The sequence below is a fragment of the Pituophis catenifer genome, unplaced genomic scaffold (assembly GCF_029215685.1).
Source record: "Pituophis catenifer annectens isolate HBS135680 unplaced genomic scaffold, rPitCat1.0.hap2 SCAF_15, whole genome shotgun sequence".
NCBI classification, from domain to species: domain Eukaryota; kingdom Metazoa; phylum Chordata; class Lepidosauria; order Squamata; family Colubridae; genus Pituophis; species Pituophis catenifer.
The window spans coordinates 13652906-13679221 of record NW_027256895.1 but is presented as its reverse complement, the minus strand read 5'-3'; the positions used below and the strand labels follow the sequence as shown (position 1 = coordinate 13679221).

The following is a 26316-nucleotide window of genomic DNA, read 5'->3' as shown; positions in this document are numbered from 1 at the left end:
AGGGAGGGAGAGGGGAGGAAGGGGGAGGGGGAGAGGCAGGGGGCAAGGAGGGGGAGGAAAGAGGGAGGGAGAGAGAACGCGAGACCCCGAGGCTAAACCGCCCGACCCGCTTCGAGCCCTAAGAGTATTTTGAACCACCTCGGATTAACGCGAGTCATCGCTAAACGCGTCGGGCCCCGGCGCAACCCGGAGTTTTCTTTTCTTTTCTTTTCTTTTCTTCCTTTGAGCCGCTTCAAGCCGCTCTGCCGAGCCAGCCGGTGCGTAACGGTCTCCCTCCCCCCCCCGCCCGCCCTCGGGCTCCATCCGCCCATCATCACCAGAACCTCCGCCTGTCTTCCCTCACCCTCTCTCCCCTGTCCAACCGGGAAGCCAGCCAGCCACGCCGGTTACCCCGCAGCCGGTTGCGAAAAAAAACCCCCAAAAAAAACAAACAACAACCCTCCACGGCGCGCGCGTGGGGGCCTGACGCGGTGGGAAGCGGCGTGAGAGGGGAGGGGGGTTGGGGGAGGAGCCGTTGGCCAGCCCCTCCCCCCTGCCGGTTGAGGGCGTGGCCTCGGCGGGGGTGGGCGGGGGAAGCGGCGCGCACACAACAAGACAAGCGGTTGCCGGTCGGTCCCGGCGCGTGCGGGGCGTGGGGCGGGGTGCGCAGCCTCCTCCTCCTCCTCCTCCTCCTCGCCTTTTGCGCCCTTAGCCAGGCGCCTGGAGGAGCCGGGATCGTCTGGATCGTCCCCCGCGATCACCGGATCTTTCCTTCCAAGATCCCCCGATCTCCGGATTTCCCAGCCTGCGTTGCCCCGGGAGCGCTTCTTCCATAACCTTCGTTGAGGGTTTTAACTGTCCCCGGTTCCTTTGCTGCGGAAGGAGGTCTTCTTCTTCTCCACCACCACCAACCTTGGTTTCTTCTGGCCAGCTTTTGCCATAACCTGGGTTTCTTTGGATCCCTGGGTTTTGCCTCCTCATCCTCCTCTCCCGTGGTGGTGGTGGTGGTGGTGGTGGGAGGGAAAGGGATCCACCCCAGGGAACCTTGATGGTAACAGCACCGCTTTCTTCCTCACCTTCATCCTTCTTCTGGTCTTCTGGATGATGATGATGATGATGATGATGATGGAGATGGAGCGATCTCCTCTGTTCTAGTTGCCCTTTCTTCTTCCTTCCCCTTGACCTTCTGCCTGCCTTCTTCTTGGACTTTCCATCCTTCGCAGAAGTGCTTCTCCTGGCCTTAACCGAGAACCTGGGGTAGGTAGGTCCTCCTTCCGTGCCTCCTTAGATCATAATTTAATTATTTAATTTAATGTAATTTAATTTAATTTAATTTAATTATTTAATTTAATTTAATTATTTAATTTAATTATTTAATTTAATTATTTAATTTAATTATTTAATTTAATTAATTCAATTTATATGCCGCCCTTCTCCGAAGACTCACAATACATTCCAAAAAATCATTATAAAAAAACATTTAAAAATTAAAAACATTAAAAACTCATTCACGCCATTCATGGCCGGATCTCGCCAGATCACAAGAGCGAGATCAATGGCCCCAAGCCTGCCAGGTCTTCACCACTTTTCGGAAGGCCAGTAGGGTGGAGATGGTCCGGATCTCAGGAAGTAACTGGTTCCAGAGAGCTGGGGCAGCCACAGAGAAGGCCCTCCCCCGTGGGCCTGCCAGCCGGCATTGTTTAGCTGACGGGACCTGGAGGAGACCAACTCTGTGGGATCTTACCGGTTGATGGGAGCTATGCGGCAGAAGGTGGTCTCGAAGATAACCTGGCCTTCAACTTGGCCTTCACCTTTCTGGGGCTTCCTCTCCTGGGTTATACTCTACCTCTCTGGTTTCTCTCTTTTCTCTTGCAGCTCCCTTGACCAAACACCCCACCACCACACCCGTAATGGACTTCATTCTCAGCGGGGTGGCTGCCTGTGGGGCCTGCCTCTTTACCAACCCCCTGGAAGTGGTGAAGACGCGGATGCAGCTCCAGGGGGAACTCCGGGCGCCTGGCACCTACACCCGCCATTACCGTAACGTCTTCCACGCCTTCTACACCATCGGACGGGTGGACGGGCTGGCGGCTCTCCAGCGAGGACTTTCGCCTGCCTTGTTCTATCAGTTTGGCTTTAACGGCATCCGCTTGGGCACCTACGGGTTGGCGGAATCGGAAGGCTACATCCATAACCGGGACGGACGGCTCAGCCCGTTGCGGGCCACCCTGGCAGGAGCATTGGCTGGTGCCGCAAGTGCCATTGTGAGCAGTCCCCTGTATCTGGTGGGTCTTAAGCCCAGAAACATTACTGGGATAGGATAGAATAATAGAGAATGCTGAGAATTACTGGGATAGAGTAGAATAATAGAGAATGCTGAGAATTACTGGGATAGAATAGAATAATAGTGAATGCTGAGAATTACTCGAACTTGGCTGAATTCAGGGAGCTGTCAGCGGTGTATTCGGTGGCAGCTATTATCTTATTCAGATCCTGATGCAGTCTAGTGTCCTCAGGAGGGAGCCTGTCTTGCAGGTGCCGAAGCCAAATAAGCGAGGCTCTGTTGAAGAAGGACGAGGCTGTCGCGGATCTGATTGCCCAGCCAACGGCCTGGTGCGCCTTGCGGAAGGCCCATTCCATCCTCTTTTCCTCTGCCTTGAGCGAGTCTAGAGGGTTGGTAGAGATCAGGGAGCTGGAAAACAGGGTTGCCACCGGATGGTCTACTGAGGGGAGCACCAGGAGGTCCTCTAACTCTGGGGCTGAGCAGTAGAGTTTTTTATCTAGGTTGCTGGGTGTCGCCATGGATGCAGGCTGCACCCAGGGGTTCTGAATCACCTCTGTAAATAGCTGTGGACAAGGGATGTAGTCCTTCTGCGGCTTTGAGGATTTGAAGAGGGCGTCGTGCGGACCCGCCGTTGGCGTGGAGGGCGCTGCGATATCTCCTGGCACTCCAAGGTTGGTCGTGAGTCGTGCCTTGTGGAGGAGCGACTTGAACAGGGCTGGGCGGAAAAGGCCTGTAAAGGCCGGAGTGTCCGGTGCTAGTCCTTCGTCCTCCGATAGCTCCATCTCCTCTGGGCCCTCCTCCGCTTGGTCTGATTCCTCTGATGAAGAGTCCTGACCTCGCTGTGGGAGGGGATGGGGCTGAGGGTGGACCGGCCGCGCCTGGCTGGGTGCGGTTTGTACAGGAACCTGCGCCGCCTGCTGCATTGATGCCGTGAAGAAGGATGACAGAGCCGCCGAGAACATGGCCTGGAAGTCCACTGGGGGTGCCAAGCCCAGTCCGCCCTGACCCTGTGGGTCTACCCGTGAGGGTGTGGCACTTGCCTCCCTGGCCCGGCGGTGCTGGTTTGGTGCGGGGGAGGTAGGAGTCTCCCGTCCGGGCCTTGAAGCTGTCTCGGTGCGCGGTGTTGCGCGCGAGGGCCCAATCCCCTCAGGGGTACTGGGGGTGATTGTGATGTCGGCCACAGATGTAAGTCCCCGTTCCGCCTCTCTTGGAGAGATGGGAGTAGGCTCCCCAGGTGTAGGATCCCTGGACGGGGTTCCTGAAACCGTCTTGTGCGCCCTCTCCCACTGTCGCTCTAGGGCGTTGTGCCTCCTCAGGGCGTCCCTATCCTGGAAGGGTAGGGAACCTTCTGAGGCCGCCCTGCTGGCCGAGCTCGCATGCCTCTTTTTTGATTTCCTCTTCCCCCTTTTATCGCATGTGCGTGGGGGGCTTAGTTCCAGCTCCATGTCTGACGATGGGGGGGAGTGAGACATGGCTGAGTCGGTTGTGTGAGGTAGGAGCCTTGTTCTGTCGCTCACGGGTGGGCGTTGAGTGAGCGCCTCGAGGCCCCCCCCGAACCTCTTCAGACGGTGGTGGTAGAGGTGGTTTGATGCCCCTTCCAGCTGTGGGGGGGGGGGAGTGCAGGTCTGCGGCTGGCTCCCTGGTGGGTTAGGGAGGCACAAGCCTGAGAGTCTCGCCCAAAATGGCGGCCCGAAGGTCCACCAATATGGCGCTGCCACGTGGTGCGCTTCACCACGAGGGCAGACCTGGCAGCGGACTTATAATGGCGGCCCGAGGGTCCGACCAAACGCCGCGCAATCCCCTTAACGAGGGGCTATTCTGTAGTGCAGGGGGGGCTGCCTCCTTCTTCCGGCGCTTGTTCTCGCGCCCTCGCCCGATGCAGCCCTGCGGCGTCGGCTTGAAACGCGGCCTCGGTGACTTCGCCGCGTGGGCGGCTCGCTTCCGGCTCCGCCGGCCAGCTGATGCGCGCGCCGGCGCTCTTCAAAGATGCCTCGTGGGCGGCCGGCGCTTGGGGCTCCGCCGGCCAGCTGACGAGCGCGCCGCCGCTACTGAAGCTGCCGCGTGGGCGGCCGGCGCTTGGGGCTCCGCCGGCCAGCTGATGCGCGCGCCGGCGGTATTCAAGGTTGCCGCGTGGGCGGCCGGCGCTAGGGGCTCCGCCGGCCAGCTGAAGCCTCTGGCGTGGGGCGATGAGCAAAGAGCTTCTTCAGAGGAGAGAGCTGTATGAGGCTAGGGTGCTGGCGAGCGAGCGTGTGATCGCTCTGCTCCACTCCCCCTCCTCCGCTCAAATTCGCCCCACACAGTAGTCAAAGAATAGAAAAGGTGAAAAAAAAAAAAAAATTAACACGAAGGGGAGCTACTCAAAAATAACGTAAAAGCCTAACGCTCAAGGAAAGGAGAAAGCCAAGAACTTTAAAGAATTAAAAGGAATGGAGAAGAAACCCCCACAGACACACAATACCTTAGCAATCTGTGGAGCTCCAAAAATCACTACAGTGTTTGCCAGCAACTGAGTGAAGACTGGGGGATCATGGGACCAGAGGCGTGGCTTGGGAGCCGGAAAGGGGAACAAAAGCCTTTTGTTTTCACTCAGTTGTTTGCCAAGCACTGAAGGATTAACCCATGCATGGATAGTGGGAGCAGCGCACAGGAAAATAGAATAATAGTGAATGCTGAGAATTACTGGGATAGAGTAGAATAATAGAGAATGCTGAGAATTACTGGGATAGAATAGAATAATAGAGAATGCTGAGAATTACTGGGATAGAGTAGAATAATAGAAAATACTGAGAATTACTGGGATAGAATAGAATAATAGAGAATGCTGAGAATTACTAGGATAGAGTAGAATAATAGAAAATACTGAGAATTACTGGGATAGAATAGAATAATAGGGAATGCTGAGAATTACTGGGATAGGATAGAATAATAGTGAATGCTGAGAATTACTGGGATAGAGTAGAATAATAGAGAATGCTGAGAATTACTGGGATAGAATAGAATAATAGAGAATGCTGAGAATTACTGGGATAGAGTAGAATAATAGAAAATACTGAGAATTACTGGGATAGAATAGAATAATAGAGAATGCTGAGAATTACTGGGATAGAGTAGAATAATAGAGAATGCTGAGAATTACTGGGATAGAATAGAATAATAGTGAATGCTGAGAATTACTGGGATAGAGTAGAATAATAGAGAATGCTGAGAATTACTGGGATAGAATAGAATAATAGAGAATGCTGAGAATTACTGGGATAGAGTAGAATAATAGAAAATACTGAGAATTACTGGGATAGAATAGAATAATAGAGAATGCTGAGAATTACTGGGATAGAGTAGAATAATAGAGAATGCTGAGAATTACTGGGATAGAGTATAATAATAGAGAATGCTGAGAATTACTGGGATAGGATAGAATAATAGAGAATGCTGAGAATTACTGGGATAGGATAGAATAATAGAGAATGCTGAGAATACTGAGAATTACTGGGATAGGATAGAATAATAGAGAATGCTGAGAATACTGAGAATTACTGGGATAGAGTAGAATAATAGAGAATGCTGAGAATTACTGGGATAGGATAGAATAATAGAGAATGCTGAGAATTACTGGGATAGAGTAGAATAATAGAGAATACTGAGAATTACTGGGATAGAGTAGAATAATAGAGAATGCTGAGAATTACTGGGATAGGATAGAATAATAGAAAATACTGAGAATTACTGGGATAGGATAGAATAATAGAGAATGCTGAGAATTACTGGGATAGAGTAGAATAATAGAGAATTCTGAGAATTACTGGGATAGAGTAGAATAATAGAGAATACTGAGAATTACTGGGATAGAGTAGAATAATAGAGAATACTGAGAATTACTGGGATAGAGTAAAATAATAGAAAATGCTGAGAATTACTGGGATAGGATAGAATAATAGAGAATGCTGAGAATTACTGGGATAGAATAGAATAATAAAGAATGCTGAGAATTACTGGGATAGAGTAGAATAATAGAGAATGCTGAGAATTACTGGGATAGGATAGAATAATAGAGAATACTGAGAATTACTGGGATAGGATAGAATAATAGAGAATGCTGAGAATTACTGGGATAGAATAGAATAATAAAGAATGCTGAGAATTACTGGGATAGAGTATAATAATAGAGAATACTGAGAATTACTGGGATAGAGTAGAATAATAGAGAATGCTGAGAATTACTGGGATAGGATAGAATAATAGAAAATACTGAGAATTACTGGGATAGGATAGAATAATAGAGAATGTTGAGAATTACTGGGATAGAGTAGAATAATAGAGAATGCTGAGAATTACTGGGATAGAGTATAATAATAGAGAATGCTGAGAATTACTGGGATAGGATAGAATAATAGAGAATGCTGAGAATTACTGGGATAGGATAGAATAATAGAGAATGCTGAGAATACTGAGAATTACTGGGATAGGATAGAATAATAGAGAATGCTGAGAATACTGAGAATTACTGGGATAGAGTAGAATAATAGAGAATGCTGAGAATTACTGGGATAGGATAGAATAATAGAGAATGCTGAGAATTACTGGGATAGAGTAGAATAATAGAGAATACTGAGAATTACTGGGATAGAGTAGAATAATAGAGAATGCTGAGAATTACTGGGATAGGATAGAATAATAGAAAATACTGAGAATTACTGGGATAGGATAGAATAATAGAGAATGCTGAGAATTACTGGGATAGAGTAGAATAATAGAGAATTCTGAGAATTACTGGGATAGAGTAGAATAATAGAGAATACTGAGAATTACTGGGATAGAGTAGAATAATAGAGAATACTGAGAATTACTGGGATAGAGTAAAATAATAGAAAATGCTGAGAATTACTGGGATAGGATAGAATAATAGAGAATGCTGAGAATTACTGGGATAGAATAGAATAATAAAGAATGCTGAGAATTACTGGGATAGAGTAGAATAATAGAGAATGCTGAGAATTACTGGGATAGGATAGAATAATAGAGAATACTGAGAATTACTGGGATAGGATAGAATAATAGAGAATGCTGAGAATTACTGGGATAGAATAGAATAATAAAGAATGCTGAGAATTACTGGGATAGAGTATAATAATAGAGAATACTGAGAATTACTGGGATAGAGTAGAATAATAGAGAATGCTGAGAATTACTGGGATAGGATAGAATAATAGAAAATACTGAGAATTACTGGGATAGGATAGAATAATAGAGAATGTTGAGAATTACTGGGATAGAGTAGAATAATAGAGAATACTCAGAATTACTGGGATAGAGTAGAATAATAGAAAATACTGAGAATTACTGGGATAGGATAGAATAATAGAGAATACTGAATATTACTGGGATAGAATATAATAATAGAGAATGCTGAGAATTACTGGGATAGAGTAGAATAATAGAGAAATTGCCCCCCCCCCCAACTCATTTCTGCCTGGAATGAGATGCCATGCCAAGTGGAATTCTGCCTTTCAGAATCCAGGGATAAAGAATGAATTCTGCAAATAAATCCAATGTGGGCTTTTTTTAAAAAAAGAAAAAAGCAGCAGTCACCCAAAATATTTCCCGATAGCTATAGCAACAGCCCTCGGCCTTATATACCGCTTCTCGGTGCTCTAAGAGCCCTCCCTAAGCGGTTTACAGAGTCAGCCTATTGCCCCCAACAATCGGGGAGAGGGTGGATGTCCTCATTTTCACTGACCTCGGAAAGCTGGAAGGGTGAGTCAACCTTGAGCCGCTCAGAATCGAACCGCTGGAGTGAGCAGTGAGCTAGCTTTGCAGGGCTGCCTTCTAACCGCTGGGTAAATGGGGCTGCCTGGTTGCTCCTTTGTCCACCTGTCCCTGTACTTTTTTTTTTTACGAGGGCCAGATTTGCTACTGGGCTGGTTTTCACCGGCTGTGTGAGAATGCAAATTCCTTGTGTGTCCAATCACACTTGGCCAATAAAGAATTCTATTCTATTCTATTCTTATTCTACTCTACTCTACTCTACTCCTATTCTACTCTACTCTACTCCTATTCTATTCTATTCTATTCTATTCTATTCTATTCTATTCTATTCTATTCTATTCTACTCTACTCTACTCTACTCTACTCTACTCTACTCTACTCTACTCTACTCTACTCCTATTCTATTCTACTCTACTCTACTCTACTCTACTCCTATTCTACTCTACTCTACTCTACTCCTATTCTATTCTATTCTATTCTACTCTACTCTACTCTACTCTACTCTACTCTACTCTATCCTATTCTATTCTATTCTATTCTTATTCTACTCTACTCTATTTATTCTACTCTATTCTTATTCTATTCTATTCTTATTCTACTCTACTCTATTCTACTCTGTTCTTATTCTATTCTATTCTATTCTATTCTACTCTACTCTACTCTACTCTACTCTACTCTACTCTACTCTACTCTACTCTACTCTATTCTATTCTATTCTATTCTATTCTATTCTATTCTATTCTATTCTATTCTATTATTTTATTCAAGCAGTTTTGAACACGAGCCTTTCACCGCTCTGATTAATAGAACAAAAACGCTGCTTCAGAAGAGGGTAACACATTGGTGGGAGAAACCCAAATCAACATTATTTTTGAATGCATCTCCCTGACACGTTGTTCCTTAGGAAAAAATGACTTTTCTCCAATCCTCTCTCCAGGTGAAGACTCATCTCCAAGCGCAGTCAGCGTCTGAGATTGCTGTAGGACACCAGTATCAGCACCAGGTAAGCTGATCTTGCCCTGTAGCTTAATAGTGAGAAAGTTGTAATTTGCTGAGCTTTTGATTCCTCGGGATCTCACCGTAAATTACCGGTCAGCAAGCTTGCAGGATTTTCAACTTTCTTAGCCTTTCTTACGGGATCTCTGGAATTATTTTTAAAAAAAACATTATATATAAAAAAAGAGAAATGAAGATGCTGGTCCTCATGATTCTAAATCAAGTGTAACGAAGAGAAGGACTAAGGGTGATTTGATGGCAGTCTTCCCATACTGTCATAGAGAAGTGGGGGCTGACCTGTTCTTCAAAGCTCACGAGGGCAGGACAAGAAGTAATGGGTGAAAGAAGGGAATGTATATCTCAGTGGTGAAATCCAATTTTATTTTACTACTGGTTCTGTGGGCATGGCTTGATGGGTGTGGTGTGGCTTGGTGGGCGTGGCAGGGGAAGGATATTGCAAAATCTCCATTCCCTCCCCACTCCAGGAGAAGGATACTGCAAAATCCCCATTCCCTCCCCACTCCTGGGGGAAGGATATTGCAAAATCTCCTTTCCTACCCTACTGTGCGACCAGCTAGAGGTGGTATTTGCTGGTTCTCCGAACTAGTCAAAATTTCCACTACCGGTTCTCCAGAACCTGTCAGAACTTGCTGGATTTCATCCCTGGTATATCTGATTTTACACGTATTGATGGCAGCGAGACTAGTATTTGTACAACAGTGGAAAAGTGAAAAGATCCCAACAGAAGAAGACGGGATTAGAAAAATATTCGAATGTGCAGAAATGGAAAGCTAACACTTACAATTAAGGAAAAGAAAGAAACCGAATATTTTTTGACTTGGGATTTATTTTATCAATGGCTAGCTGACAAAAACAGGAGCTGGAAGCAGGGAAATATATGAAAGGATCAGTGATACAAGGAAGATATGTTCACTTGGTAAACAAATAGTATGACTATTATTGGTATTAATATATCTTGATATAAATGCGATGAATATTGCTGTAAACCTTTTGAATATTAATTTCCTAAAATGAGTTGTGCCCAGACAACACGCTGTTCAATTGAAGTTGGAGTTTTTATATACTATAAAATAAAATAAAAACTTATTACAAAAAAAAAGAAGAAGTAATGGGTGAAAGATCATTAAGGAGAGATCAAACCAGGGGTGAAATCCAGCAGGTTATGACAGATTCTGGAGAACCGGTAGCAGAAATTTTGAGTAGTTCGGAGATCCGGTAGCGGAAATTTTGAATAGTTCGGAGAACCGGTAGCGGAAATTTTGAATAGTTCGGAGAACCGGTAGCAGAAATTTTGAGTAGTTCGGAGAACCGGTAGCAAAAATTTTGAGTACTTCGGAGAACCGGTAGCGGAAATTTTGAGTAGTTCGGAGAACTGGCAAATACCACCTCTGGCTGGCCCCAGAGTGGGGTGGGAATGGAGATTTTGCAATATCCTTCTCCTGCCAATCCCACCAAGCCACACCACGCCCACCAGGCCATGCCCACAGAACTGGTAGTAAAAAAATGTAGATTTCACCACTGGCTCAAACCTAGAACTAAGGAGATATTTCTTGACAGTGAGACCAGTTAATCAATGGAACAGCTCTATAGACCTTTTCAAAATTGGAACGACGGAAAAGTACCTCACCATGAAATAGTCCTTCCTGCATCACTGATCCAGAACCGAACACAGTTCTGCACTGGCCTGCATCCCAGTATTATCCAAAGATGCTAGAGGCTGAACTTATTGATTTGTTCTGCCACTAAATTATAGTATCTTTTCCCAATTTTGATTATTGGTGGAGGAGCTTGTTCCGGCACGCCCAGCTCTCTTTAAGAACATCTGGCCCACCTCTGTTTCCATGTGCTGAAGAGGCAGCCTCCCAAGCGATGGAAATCACCATCAACCATTATTATTTCTATAGCTGTCATGTTACCTAGAACTCGGTTCTGTAGGCATGGTTTCCAGGAAGTATTCTTAGCATATTCATTGGTGGTATGACCTCAAGATCCAGTAGGATAGCTAGATTTCAGAAAATACAAGGCAAGGATGTTATTTATTTTCCCTGTCAGAAAGGGTATAGGGCAGTGATGGCTAACCTTTTTGCCGTCGCGTGCCAAAAGCGGGGGCAGTGGGGGGCATCGCGACCATGTGTGTCCACACCCATAATTCAGTGCCCCCCCACACACACTTTTGGCACGCGACGGCAAAAAGATTACCGGTGGGCCTAGTAGGCCCGTTTTTTTTCGCCCTCCCCAGGCTCCAGGGGCTTTCTTGGAGCCTGGGGAAGGCGAAAATGGCCTCCCCCATCCCTCCCCCGGAAGCCCTCTGGAAGCCGGAAACGGCCCATTTCCCGACTTCCAGGGTAAGTCCAGGGGATTTTCCTTGGGAAGGCCCCAAAATCAGCTGGCCGGCGCTGGAGCTGAGCTAGGGCAATGCTCGCGTGCCCACAGATATGGTTCCGCATGCCACAGGTGGCACGTGTGCCATAGGTTCGCCATCACAAGTATAGGGTCTCCTCCTTGAGAAGGGGGTTAGACTAGATGACCTATAAGGTCCCTTCCAACTCTGTTAATCTGTTAAAATCTCATCGTTTGCACTCCCAAGTTGCATACCCAAAGAACAACAACATGCAATCTATGGCTCCTTAAAGATTAATCATTTTATTATACAGATACTCCTTGACTTACAACCCACAGACACACAGCCCAAAAATATCTGTTGCTAAGCGAGATGGTGGTTAAGTGAGTTTTGTCCCCTTTTACGACCTTTCTTGCCAAAACTGTTAAGCGAATCACCGCGGTTGTTAAGTGAGTAACACAGTTGTGAAGTGAAGCTGGTTTCCCCCCATTGGCTTTGCTTGTCAGCAGGTCGCAAAAGGTGATCAGATGACCCTATGAACACTGCCACCGTCATAACTATGAACCGGTTGCCAAGCATCCGGGATTTTGATCACGTGACGGGAGGGATGCTGCGGTGTGTAAAACGGTCATAAGTGACTTTTTTCAGGGTGGTTTTAACTAAATAAATGGCTGTAAGTCGAGGTCTATCTGTAGAGAAAGAAAACATAGGTAGTCCTCGTCTTACGACCACAACTGAGCCCAAAAATTGATGTTGCTACGTGAGAATTTGTTAAGTGAGTTTCCCCCCATTTTACATGTCTTGCCATCGTTGTTAAGTGAATCACCGCCGTTGATAAGTTAGTAATGTGGTTGTTAAGCGAATCTGACTTTGCTTGTCAGAAGGTTGCAACCCTGGGACGCTGCGACGGTAAGTATGAACCAGTTGCCCAGCATCTGAATTTTGATTGCGTGATCATGGGGATGCCACAAAGTTTGTGTCTGTGAAAAACGGCCGTAAGTCACTTATTTTCAGTGCCGTTGTAACTTTGAACAGTCACTAAATGAGCTGTTGTAAGTCAAGGACTATTTGTAACTACTGTAGATATCCTGGCCAGTTGTTCACTTTTGTTTGGGTCTATGAAAGAGCAATAAAAGCATTGTCTACAAACTACACCCTCCCCTTTTAAAAAAATATCTAAATTTGGTCTAGTGATTAAACAGTTCAGTTTGGTCTATGCCCAGGTGGGGAACTATGGCCCCTTGTATGATTTGTGGACTTCAACTCCCAGAATTCCTGAGCTAGCTATGCTGACTCAAGAATTCTGGGAGTTGAAGTCCACAAGTCACAATGGGGTCATAGTTCCCTCAGGAATTCTGGGAGTTGAAGTCCACAAGTCATAAAGGGGCTGTAGTTCCCTCAGGAATTCTGGGAGTTGAAGTCCACAAGTCATAAAAGGGGCCGTAGTTCCCTCAGGAATTCTGGGAGTTGAAGTCCACAAGTCATAAAGGGGCCGTAGTTCCCTCAGGAATTCTGGGAGTTGAAGTCCACAAGTCATAAAGGGGCCGTAGTTCCCTCAGGAATTCTGGGAGTTGAAGTCCACAAGTCATAAAGGGGCCGTAGTTCCCTCAGGAATTCTGGGAGTTGAAGTCCACAAGTCATAAAGGGGCCGTAGTTCCCTCGGGAATTCTGGGAGTTAAAGTCCACAAGTCATAAAGGGGCCGTAGTTCCCTCGGGAATTCTGGGAGTTAAAGTCCACAAGTCATAAAGGGGCCGTAGTTCCCTCGGGAATTCTGGGAGTTGAAGTCCACAAGTCATAAAGGGGCCGTAGTTCCCTCGGGAATTCTGGGAGTTGAAGTCCACAAGTCATAAAGGGGCAGTAGTTCCCTCGGGAATTCTGGGAGTTGAAGTCCACAAGTCATAAAGGGATGATAGTTCCCTCAGGAATTCTGGGAGTTGAAATCCACAAGTCATAAAGGGGCCGTAGTTCCCTCGGGAATTCTGGGAGTTGAAGTCCACAAGTCATAAAGGGGCCGTAGTTCCCTCGGGAATTCTGGGAGTTAAAGTCCACAAGTCATAAAGGGGCAGTAGTTCCCTCGGGAATTCTGGGAGTTGAAGTCCACAAGTCATAAAGGGATGATAGTTCCCTCGGGAATTCTGGGAGTTGAAGTCCACAAGTCATAAAGGGGCCGTAGTTCCCTCAGGAATTCTGGGAGTTGAAGTCCACAAGTCATAAAGGGGCCATAGTTTCCCCACCTCTGGGCTCAGGAAATAGGCTAGAAAGCTGGAGACAGTGAGTTCTAATTCTGCCTCAGCTACGAAAGCCAGCTGTTCTATTTTAGGCCAATCAGCCTGACCCACCTCACAGGGTTGTTGTTGAGCAGGAAGTAGGAGGAGGGAAGGTGCGTTGGATATGTTCGCCACCTTGAGTTATTTGTAATAAAGGCGAGAGATACATAAATAATAAATAAAAACAAAAACTGTGCCAGCTCAATTAAAGTCTTGGGCAAACTTAATATTCCTCCGGGTTATCCGTTGCTTAAATCTCTGCTCAGGAAGTAGTAAGCAATCATCCTAGATCCGTGATGGCGAACCTGTGGCACGCGTGCCAGAGGTGGCAAGCAGAGCTCTCTCTGTGGGCACGCGTGCTGTTGCCAGCTAGTTTCTGGCACACATGAGCGCTGGCCAGATGGTCTTTATCGGTGCCAGAGTGCCAAAAACCGGCCAAAAAACTGGCTGTTTTCTGGCGTTCTGGCATCCACGAAGAGCAGCTGGCCGGCACGCATGTTCGCTCTGGAAACCAGAAGAGCAGCTGTCGATGGCGCGCATGCCCACAGAGAGGGCTCTGCCCAAAAACTGGCCTAAAAACGGCCCAAAAAACAACCTGAAAACGGCCCAAAAAACGCCCAAAAAGCAGGCATGCGTGCGCCGTCGAGCTGGTATTCGGGTTTCCAGCGCTCTGGTATGTGCACATTCGTGCATATGCACGCGTGTTCCGATTTGGGCACTTGGGTGCCGAAAAGATTCACCATCACTGTCCTAGGTAATACTATTCTTCAATCTATTCGAAATATTCTTGCATTGCCTTGCTCGATTGGAAGTAGAGTGAGGAAATGAGATGGCCATTTAAAAAAAAATCTCCGCCAGAAAGCATGCTGCGTCAGCCTGATTTGGGACCATTTCCGAGGCAAACCAGGTTAAGTCTGAAGATTCTGCAGCATCTCTGGCCAATCCCTGATTATTCCTGCCCCGGAGCTTGGAAAACTGCCAGTCTGCCCTAACGAATAGGGAGGTAGATGGACTAAATAGCTTCCCAGATCTTTAAAAATGTACAGCTTCTAATCTCTTACTAATACTCTGCTCTCAAAACTCAACACTGGAAATCTCCGGTTGCTGGGTTGGTGTAAGAAATACAGCAGATTTACTCGGGGAAAAAGATTTGTGTATAATGTTCTCTCCTGGGACGGAAGTTGGGCCTTCCACCCCGGCCAAGTCCCTATTTTGCACCTTTGCAAATTCGGGTAATCTTCAAATTATGACCACAATTGAGCCTGAAATTTCTGTTGCTAAGCGAAACATTTGCGAAGTGAATTTTTTTGCCCCGTTTTATGACCTTCCTTGCACATTGGTTAAGTGAATCTCTTCAGTTGTTAATTTAGTAACACGTTTACCGAGTGAATTTGGCTTCCCCATTGAGCCACGGTGGTGCAGTGGTTAGAGTGCAGTACTGCAGGCTACTTCTGCTGACTGCCAGCTGACTGCAATTTGGCAGTTCAAATCTTGCCAGGCTCAAGGTTGCCTCAGCCTTCCATCCTTCCAAGGTCGGTAAAATGAGGACCTAAATTGTTGGGGGCAAATATCCTGACTAAACGGCTTTGAGAAGGCTGTCAAGCACTGTGAAGTGGTATATAAGTCTAAGCACTATTGCTAATTCTGCCCACTGTCAGGAGTTTGATCCTGACCGGCTCAAGGTTGATTCAGCCTTCCATTCTTCCGAGGTGGGTAAAATGAGGACCCAAATTGTTGGGGGCAATAGACTGACTCTGTAAAACCACTTAGAGAGGACTGTAAAGCACTGTGAAGCAGTATATAAGCCTAAATGCTAAAGAGAAACATGGGATGTTTCTTTTTAGCCAGGTTCTTCCTACGTAAACCAAGATTTTTATACAGCCCTAGTTCAGCGAAAACACAATCCACTAGTTTCTAGGCTTTTTTTTCTGGCAGCCAGCAAGCACTCTACTGCCCATTGGTAGACTAAGGAGACTAAGATAGATCTATTTCGGACTTATTAGTCCTCATCAGTTAGCCACACCCTCATCCCATGTATCCCTCCTGTAAAGGTACAGTATTTGTTTTCTTTTCTTTTCGTAGGCCTTTATGTGTATTTCTCTTTAGCCAGGTTCTTCCTACGTAAACTAAGATTTTTACGTACCAAGATTTTTATACACATAAAGGGGCCTATATATATAATTTTCGTGAACTAGGTAGAATTTTTGAGGTAGAGTTTAGCCAGGAATGAATAGCAATGAAACTGACTTGTTTGCAGAAATAGGACTGGGATTAGATTTTAGAAGATGTTTGTGTTTCTTTATTCTTTCTTTCTTTCTTTATTTATTCTCCGAAGCACCTGAGGGCAAGACAAGAAGCAATGGGTTGGAAGATCATGAAAGAGAGATCCAATCTAGAACTAAGGAGAAATTTCCTGACAATGAGAACTGTCAATCAGCAAAATGGCTTGCCTCTGAAAGTTGTGGGTGCACCATTGCTGTAGGTTTTTAAGAAGAGTTTGGATAGACATTTCTTTGAAATGGGATAGGGTCTTCTGGTTGAGCAGAGGGTTGGACTAGAAGATCTCCAAGGTCCCTTACAACTCCATTATTCTGTGTTTAGTGTTCTCTGTCTTGGAGACAAAGTGATTTCTTCCATGACATCTGCAGGGTGGTCTTGTCAAGTCAAGAAGAGTTCAAATCCCGTTCGCACCTGACTTCAAGCGGTCCAAATATTTCAGTGGACGACTTCCAATCGGTTGAACGAGATGATGACTATAGACATGGATGCTCCTAAACGTTAATAGTCCTTTTCTGTTGTCTGCCTAGGGAATGTTCCACGCGTTATGTGGGATCCACAAAGAACACGGTGTGTTAGGGCTGTGGCGTGGAGCCATTTCTTCCGTGCCCCGAGTCATGGTCGGTTCATCCACGCAGCTATGTACCTTCTCCTTTTCCAAACAGTTCTTCAACAACCTCGAGGTACGATGGTTTCCTTTGCTTGTTTTGAAAAAGCTACAGGAGTTACAATAGAAAAAAACTTCATTTGCGATGATGGGTCTAGAATCTGTCTGATCCTATCTGATAGGTTGTGATGATATCTAACAAAATGAAATTCAATGTAGAGAACAGTAAAGTCTTACACTTAGGCAAGAAAAACCAAAAGTACACATACAGACTGGGTGAAGCCAGGCTTAATAGCAGTGACTGAGAGAGGGATCTTAGAGTCTTGGTGGACAACCAGTTAAATATGAGCTAGCAGTGTGCGGCGGCAGCCAAAAAAGCCAATACGATCCTAAATTGCATTAACAGAGGGATACAATCAAGATAAAGTGAATTACAAATACCACTCTATAAAGCCTTAGTAAGACCACACTTGGAATACTGCATCCAGTTATGGTCACAACACTATAAAAAAAAATGTTGAAACTTCTAGAAAGAGTGCAGAGAAGAGCAACGAAGATGATTAGGGGACTGGAGGCTAAAACATATGAAGAATGCTTGCAGGAACTGGGCATGGCTAGTCTAGTGAAGAAAAGGACCAGGGGAGACATGATAGCAGTGTTCCCAATATCTGAGGGGCTGCCACAGAGAGGAAGGGGTCAAGTTATTTTCCAAAGCACCTGAGGACCAGACAAGGAATAATGGATGGAAACTAAACAAGGAGAGATTCAATCTGGAAATGAGGAGAAATTTTCTGACGGTGAGCGCAATCAACCCATGGAACAGCTTGCTGTCGGAAGTTGTGGGAGCTTCATCACTGGAAGCTTTCAAGAAGAGAGTGGGCTGCCATCTGTCAGAAATGGTGTAGGGTTGGATTAGATAACCTACAAGGTCTCTTCCAACTCTGTAAACCTTAGACATAAATCTGTGATCCAAGGGAGAAGTAAAATTGGGATATGCATTTGATCTTGGTCTAGTCGTCAAGGCACAAAGCTGGAGACCGTGAGTTCTAGTTCCGCTTTAGGCACGAAAGTCAGCTGGCTTCGGGCCAATCACCAGGATACGGTGAGTTCTAGTTCGGCCTTAGGAATGAAAGCCGACTGGGTGACCTTGGGCCAATCACCAGGAGACTGAGTCCTAGTTCCACTTTAGGGACGAAAGACAGCTGAATGACTTTGAGCCAGTCATTCTCTCTCTTAACACCGCTCATCTCACTGAATTGTTGTATTAGGGAAAATAGGAGGAGGAAGGAGCAGTGGTGGGATTCAACCGGTTCGTAGCACTTGGGCCAAACCAATTGTTAAATTGCTGGCTGGCTCCTCCCCTCCCCTCCCACCCCTTCCAGAAGTCCCCTTGTGCCCCATTTTGGCTCTCAGGTAAATGCAGAAAGGCCTACTAGGCCTAAAACGAGGTGCAGCGGGGTGCAGTGTGACCCCTGCGGCCCGTTTTTGCTCTCGGGAGGCCTACTAGGCCCAAAACAGAGCGGGGGGTGCAACTTCCCCCCCCTGGCAACTTGTTTTTATTTGTGGGGGGGTGCAGGGAGCAGAGTGCTGCCTGGCCACGCCCACCATGGCCATGCCCACCCAGCCGGTCATTAGAGCAGAAAACCGGTTGTTAAATTATTTGAATCCCACCACCGGGAAGCAGTATTAGGTATGTTCATTGCCTCAAGTTTATTTATAAAAAAAATAATAAAGGCAGGATAAAACTAAAATAAAATACATAAAATTGTGGGAGCAATATCCCAATATACTCTTGTTTTCTTGCCAAATTTATGGTCACTTCCTCCTTATTCTTTCCAACTCTTGAGTATTAAATGTGTTTCTAATCCAATGGCTATTAATACAGCACCGGAGTTTAAGAAGATGGATTTGTAGTTAATTTTTTTTCCCCGCATGCATGCATGCATGGCATCAACTTACTCTTTATTCCAAGGAGAGCTACAAGTTTAAATTCAGGCTGGTCATGGCAGAAGAGACAAAATGGCAACAGGGCTTTAGTCCAAACTGCGGATTTGTAGGCAGAATGGAGCAGAGAATATAGAATAGCATAAAATAGAGAATGGGATGGGATTGGATGAATAGAGTAGAGTAGAGTAGAATAGATAGAATGGAATGGAATGCAGTGGAGTGGAGCGGAATGGAATATAATTAGAATAGAATAGAATAGAACAGAACAGAACAGAACAGAACAGAACAGAACAGAATAGAATAGAATAGAATAGAATAGAAAATATGGAATGGAATGCAGTGGAGTGGGATGGGATGGGATGGGATGGGATGGGATGGGATGGGATGGGATGGGATGGGATAGAAAATGGAATAGAATAGAATAGAATAGAATAGAATAGAATAGAATAGAATAGAATAGAATAGAATAGAAGGAATGGAATGCAGTGGAGTGGAGTGGGATGGGATGGGATGGGATGGGATGGAATGGGATGGAATAGAAAATGGAATGGAATGGAATTCAGTGGAGTAGAGTGGGATGGGATGGAATAGAAAATGGAATAGGTATAGAATGGAATGGAGTGGAGTGGAATAGAAAATGGAACGGAATAGAACAGAATAGAACAGAACAGAATAGGAATAGAAATAGGTTTAATAACCTCAGTCCTAAGGCATAATGTTCTTTTCTTGTGGGGTATGAAGCTAGCCATGGTAGGTTTATGGAAGAGTTATGGTTTATTTGGTACAGCATGAGTAAATATGTCATATTCCCTAGTGGGAACAGAATGCTGGAATGTTTTTTGCTTCACTTAATGGTGATTTTGCATGGGCCCTTTTACTTCACAAAAAGGGTAGTGAAATCATGGAACCGACTTCCAGCAAAGATAGTGCAGTTGGTCATCAGTAACAGAGTTTAAACACGCCTGGTATAAACACATGTCTATCATCCAACAAAAATACAAAAATAATAATAATGAAACAGAAAAAAAGTAATAATGAAAAAATAAGAAATGAATACATTAAAAAGAAAACAAAAACAAAAAACTCAGGGCAGACTCGATGGTCAATGGTGTCTTTTTGTCCCATTGGTTGTTTATGCTTCTATGTCCCACCTCGTTCTGTTTCTTCAGGGGGAGAGTGCCCCTCCCATTCTTTTCACATCCCAAACTGTGGAGAATTACATTTTCATACAAATAAAAACCCCACCTGCATTTCTTATGCGGATTGATCCTCTGATTGGATCCAGGTTGTTGATCTCCACCCAAGCTGGCCGTAACTTCGTTGGTGTCAACTCACAAAGCATCCCTGGCCTGCTCTCGAGTTGCCATATGCAAGGGGAATGGGAAAACGGCGAAGCACCACAGCAGCCAAAAACAGAAGCACATTCTAGACATATCTCTCTCAAGGCTGTCTCCCAGGGTTACCCACAGCAGCTAGAGGGGAGTGATCTCTACAACCCTTGGCGAATGTGACTGATGACACACCCTGGGGCGAGGGAGGGAAACAGAGTCAGGTGTCAGCCGTAAATTATGTGGGGTCAGAGTTGGCTTCACTTGGAACGTGGTGACATGAAGCTCCTAATAAATAACTGGATTACTTTTGAAGCTTGGCTCGAAGCTCATTTAATTAGGACATCCTTCAGAACCCTGACAGGTGGCTTCTAGCCTTTTGTTCTCTCCTCTTCCTCCAGATCTTCCCCAAAGACAGCTGGCTGATTGCCTTGTCGGCCGGGATGACGAGCAGCTTCGTTGTGGCCATCGCCATGACACCTTTTGATGTGGCCAGCACCCGCCTTTACAACCAACCGGTTGGACCCGATGGCCAGGTAGGAAATAGGAAGAAAGGAGAGGATGTGGAGGAAGCCGGAACCCTTGTGGTTAGGTGGACGAAAGGAAAAGATGGCAACACAGAACAGTCCTCAACTTATTCATTTAAATGTCTGTGGAGATTCTCAGTCCTCCACGTCATGGTTGTCCCAAAGGTGCTTTTTTAAGAGGCAACTGGACTTCCTTTGTTTTTCCTTGAAGACGTTTCGCTTCTCAGCTACCTGTGTTTCCCCGAAAATAACACCCTGTCTTGTATTTTTTTTCCCCCACCAAAAGCACCAGGTCTTATTTTTGGAGGGAGTGGGGGATGTCGTCCACTGATTCACCTCACTTGTACGTTGCCCCTGGCCTCCTTTTCACTGTCAGAGGCCTTCGGGAACTTTTTCTGCAGCCGGCAAGGTTTTCCTGAAGGTCTCTGTAGCCGATAACAGAGCTCCAGATCAGCAAAGCCTTGCCGGCTGCAGAAGAAATGGGCCCACATGGCAGGTGTCGGGGTGTGTGAGGCCTGGCTGCAACTGTCCTAAGGTAAGTAGTAGGGCAGCTCCAACTCTCCATTCCCACCCTAGCTTAATTTTTATCTGTGCACCCTGGAATGGGTGGGGTCTTAATTAGGACTTATTTTGGGGGGGGATAGGGAATAGAATAGAATGGAATGGAATGGAATGGAATGGAATGGAATGGAATGGAATGGAACGGAACGGAACGGAACGGAACGGAACAGAATTCTTTATTGGCCAAGTGTGATTGGACACACAAGAATTTGTCTTGGTGCATATGCTCTCGGAGTACATAAAAGAAAAGATACATTCGTCAAGAATCATAAGGTACAACACTTAACGATAGTCATAGGGAAACAGTCAATATAAATCTTAAGGATACCAGCAGCACAGTTACAGTCATACAGTCATAATTGGGAGGAGATGGGTGATAGGAACGATGAGAAGATTAATAGTAATGCAGACTTAGTAACTAATTTGACAGTGTTGAGGAAATTATTTGTATAGAATAGAATAGAATAGAATAGAATAGAATAGAATAGAATAGAATAGAATAGAATAGAATAGAATAGAATAGAATAGAATAGAATAGAATTCTTTATTGGCCAACTGTGATTGGACACACAAGGAATTTGTCTTAGGTGTGTATGCTCTCAGTGTACATAATTTATTTATTTTATTTATTTTATTTTTATTAGATTTTTATACCGCCCTTCTCCTACTGGACTCAGGGCGGTGAACAGCCAAGAATAAAAACATCACATACAAAATTTAAATTTCTTTTTTTATAAGGAGAATTAGATACATTCATCAAGAATCAAAAAATACAACACTTAGGGATGGTCAGGGTTACTAATAAGCTATCAAATCATACTAGGAAACAAATAAAAACAATACAAATTGAAAGATACAAGAAACATGGTTATAGTAATAAGTGGAGAGATAGATACTAGTAAGGAAAAGAAGAAGAATAGTAATACAGTCTTAGTAAATTATTTGACAGTGTTGAGGGAATTATTTGTTTAGTAGAGTGATGGCATTCGGGAAAAAAACTCCTTGTGTCTAATTGTTCTGGTGTGCAGTGCTTTATAGCGTCATTTTGAGGGTAGAAGTTGAAATAATTTATGTTATATTGGGCACACGTGTAAAAATCAAGCTAGGACTTTCAGAGTAGGTCATATTTTCGGGGAAACACAATAAGAAGCTTCTTCAGTTCTGAAGATTATAGAACTGAAGAAGCTTCTTAGATGAGAAGCCAAACGTCTTCAAAGGAAAACCAGAAAGTCCACCTCAAAGCACCTTTGAGACCACCATTCATTTAGTGACCGTTTGAAGTACAACAGCACTGGGGAGAAAAAAGTGCCTTATGGCCCATTTTTTCATACGTACGACCGCTGCAGCATATCTCCAAAGTCACGTGATCAAAATTCAGACACTGGCTCATATTGACGACGGTTGCCCTTGTCCTAAGGTCACGTTTGCGACAAGCAGAATTAACGGAGAAGCCAGATTCACTTAAGAACCAGGCTGCCCACTTAACAACTGCGGTGAGTCACTTAACAAGTGCAGTAAGAAAAGTCGTAAAATGGGGCAAAGCTCACTTAACAACGGTCTCGCTTAGCAACCCACAATTTGGGCTCGATTATGGTCGTAAATTGAGGACTGCCTGTAAATTGCCTGGAGTTCGGGTTCATTAAATCAGACACCCAACTCCTGACTTCCACCTGAGTCATTCACCCCCTTAGTTTCAGGGGTTGCTTAGACCAGGAGTCTCCAACGTTGGCAACATTAAGACTTGTGGTGTTAATATTTCCTCTTCAGTTGGGGTATCTTTCTCTTTTTAGGAAATATTACTAAAAATTCTTGACTGTGCAGAAATGGAGAGACTTATCTTGGAGCTCAAGAATAAATATGAAACACAGTATTATATATAATCTGGAAAATTTTTTACGAATGGCTAGACAAAAGGAGGATAGTCGAGACAAGGGTGTAGTATTGGATGAGAAATATATACATTATGACAGATAAATATGTATGTAAATTGCATAAATAGGTACAGGTCTAGATTAATAGACTAGTATGTATAATTGTGTAGAAATATGATATAGATAGTATGATGTTATGTATAAATAACGTATAAGGTTAAAGAATTATATTATAATATTAACTTTAACATAATTTGTATTAGTTTGAAGTGTTGAAAGATATTTAGAACCAGTGATGTCATATCTATGTCCGATGTTTTTAATTTTAAATGATTAATAAAAAAATTTTTTAAAAAAAGACTTGTGGATTTCAACTCCCAGAATTCCTCAGGCAGCTGGCTGAAGAATTCTGGGAGTTGAAGTCCACAAGTCTTAACGTTGGAGACCCCTGCCTTAGACAAGTTGCTTAACTCCACAGCTTCGCTGTACGTCAATGAAAATTCAATCATCCAGGCCAAAAGTACCTTAAAAAGGTTGAAATCATGGCAAAACTAGACCAAAGTTTGTTAATTGGAGACGTTTCGTTACTCATCCAAATAACTTCATCAGTCAAAATAAATTTTTTAAAAATTTATTTACTTATTTATTTTAGCATTTTTTATTACCGTTTCTCTCGAACCGGTAGCTTTTATTACTACCAGTTCGGGTGAACTGGTCCAAACAGGTAGCATTTCATCACCGGGCCAGAATGGAATGTACCAACTCACACCAACTGCAGGGGTTTCTCCCCATTTTTTTTAAAAAAATTCAACTGATGAAGTTACTTGGCTGAGTAACCAGACCCTTCAGAAAAATAAACTCTGGTCCAGTTGACATGATTTTAACCTTTTTTCAGACACAGATTCGCTGTCAACCCTTTCTCGATCCCTCCTTTTTTAAAAGTTTTAAATCTTCCAAACTCTACCTGCGCTGCCAAAACACGTCGCTAAATGAACCGTTGTAATTCGAGGAGTGCCTGTCTTGAATTCATCTCCTCATCTTTTTGCAAAAACCTGCTGATGGATTTGTTCATTTAAAAAAAAAAAAAAAAAAACAAGGAAGCAAGATTTCCAAAACCTAAGGCTGGGAGAATGGGACATTGAAAATGAGGGGTAACTCGAGAAAATTGGGGTGCTCTTAATTCACTGGGATGTGGTGGCTCAGTGATTAAGACGCTGAGCTTGTTGATCGAAAGGTCGGCAGTTCAGCAGTTCGAATCCCTAGTACCGCATCACGGGGTGAGCTTCCGTGATTTGTCCCAGCTTCTGCCAACCTAGCAGTTCGAAAGCACGTAAAAAAAAATGCAAGTAGAAAACTTCCCTTTGGTGGGAAGATAACAGTGTTCCGTGCGCCTTTGACGTGTAGTCATGCCGGCCACATGACCACGGAGACGTCTTCGGACAGCGCTGGTTTCTTCGGCTTTGAAACGGAGATGAACCCCGCCCCTTAGAGTTGGGAACGACTAGCACATATGTGCGAGGGGAGCCTTTACCTTTTAATTCGTCGGTGAGCTTGATCTCTTCATGGTTTCCTTTTCTTTATACCGCAGGGCATGATGTACAAAGGACTTTTAGACTGCCTGGCTAAAACCATCCGCATGGAGGGCTTTTGGGGAGCCTTCAAAGGAGTGGGGGCTTCATACTTCCGCATCGGGCCGCACACCATCCTCAGCCTTCTCTTCTGGGATCAGATCCGCCAAGTTAACTTCCGCTGGCTGCAGAAGTGAAGCCGCTCGTAAGGGGGGGGGGAATGCCCAAGCCCCAATTTGCACGTCACGACATACCTCAGGGCAGGGGCAGCCCGGACCTCGCTGTCAGTCAAGCTAGACTCAAGAGATTCGATGCCAGCAGGCGGCATCGATTTCTTACTGGGCAGAGAAAGATATTGGCGGCCCATTCCTCGTTGCTTTGTTTTTTGGCCGTTCTCACCTCTGGGTCCCCCTTTCCTACTTCGCTTACAGATGGGGGGAGAAAAATTAACGTGCAACTCTTTCTCCTTCCCGGAACAATGATACCGTAATCCTAACTTCTGGATCGAGGAGCCAACGCATCATGCAGAAGCTCTTCCCAACTTGACGCTTGTGCCAGAACACACCTCGCCCATTCTATAGTGAAGCGCCATTTTTTCCACTGCAGAAGATGGACTGCTGTCAGCTTGGTAAATGGCCTCTGGGTCCCACCTACCTAGGAGGACCCCCTACAAAGCTTTCTGGGGGATTCCATTGGGTCACTTCTACCCGGTTTGCAAACTTACAAGGCCTCTGTAAAGGTGGCGAGGGGCAGCCTGAGTTCAAACTGTTTTTCCATGGCAACCAAATAGGCCTACAGCAATAATGGGATTCAAATCCCATCACTACCAATTCGCCCGAACCAATAGCAACCCACCACTGGCCTAGAGGTAGGGCTCGCCTGCTCTTGTTAATCCAGCCTCTAGGTGGCACTAGAGTGCCGTCCTGCTCTTTTTGATTTCTCGCTCCCGTTTCCCCCCTTATCAATATCCACATGCTATTAAACGTTATCAGATCTGTTTGTAAACTTTCAGTTGGGTAAAATGGTGCGTTACGGAGTCAACCATTTTTTGAATCGACGTGCCTGAAATGGGGTAACATACAGAATTGTGTCCAAAACCTAGGCCCCGTAGGACTGGGAATTGAAATTTGACAAATTTGTGTGGCCGTTTTCAGTCGCACCACTGCAATCGAGTCATTGTCCTTTCCAACACTCCCTGACACCTTCGGCAACGGTAAAGCCAGAAAGGTAAGTCACAAGTTGTTCAGGTAAGTCTCCCCCAACTCACACAACACCCATCGTCCCTCTGGGCTCCACCCCACTGGCCACTCATGTACCGCCGCACACTCTTAGCCGCGCTGCAATTCTGCATGCGAAATCAATCTCATGGCATGTGTCCTGCACCCCTGCTCAGCCTTCCCAACCCATACAACATCCCTGGGCACCCCATCTGACTTTTTGCACACCCCTGCACCCTTCTGGACCTCCACAGCACTTCTCGCACATTCCCTGCACGACATTCCTGAGCTGTTCTGAACCATGTGGCACCTCTCTCACGCCTCCTTCCCAATTCTTGTGATTAGCTCCACCTTGTGCGGAGTCCATTTATATTTTTATTTTTATTAATTCAACAGAAAAGGGACCAGGAAGTATAAACTTGATGCAGCAGGAAGGAAGGAAGGAGGGGAGGGAGAGGGGGAAGGAAGGAAGGGAAAGGAAAGAAAAGAAAGGGAAAGAAAGAAAGGAAGGGAAAGGAAAGGAAAGGAAAGAAGGAAGGGAAAGGAAGGGAAGGGAAAGAAGGAAAGGAAAGAGGGAAAGGAAAGGAAATGAAGGGAAAGAAAAGGCAAGAAGAAAGGGAAGGGAAAGGAAAGAAAGGAAGGAAGGGAAGGGAAAGAAGGAAGGGAAGGGAGGGTAAACTGCCAGGCAAGTCAGGGAAAACATATTGACTAACTCCCATTTTAGCTGTGGAATTCTGGGAGTTTAAGTCTGCACTTCATAA

The 26316-nt window shown here is 45.1% G+C and overlaps 1 protein-coding gene across 1 annotated transcript; it reads left to right on the top strand.

The window, feature by feature from the left end:
* Positions 1-1886: 1886 nt before the first annotated feature.
* On the top strand, positions 1887-24535 carry SLC25A35 (solute carrier family 25 member 35). Its single transcript, XM_070954417.1, has 5 exons — positions 1887-2264; positions 8964-9029; positions 16460-16612; positions 20213-20347; positions 24359-24535. Exons 1-5 carry the CDS (start codon positions 1890-1892, stop codon positions 24533-24535), a joined length of 906 nt encoding a protein of 301 aa, XP_070810518.1. The 5' UTR covers positions 1887-1889.
* Positions 24536-26316: the final 1781 nt, after the last annotated feature.

What these genes read in the sequence shown, in the direction of transcription:
- SLC25A35 (XM_070954417.1), top strand. Translation starts at nt 1,890, where the DNA reads ATGGACTTCATTCTCAGCGGGGTGGCTGCCTGTGGGGCCTGCCTCTTT. An exon ending in TGAGCAGTCCCCTGTATCTG is followed by an intron (nt 2,265 to 8,963) that starts GTGGGTCTTAAG and finishes TCCTCTCTCCAG; the next exon opens with GTGAAGACTCATCTCCAAGC. An exon ending in AGTTCTTCAACAACCTCGAG is followed by an intron (nt 16,613 to 20,212) that starts GTACGATGGTTT and finishes CTCTTCCTCCAG; the next exon opens with ATCTTCCCCAAAGACAGCTG.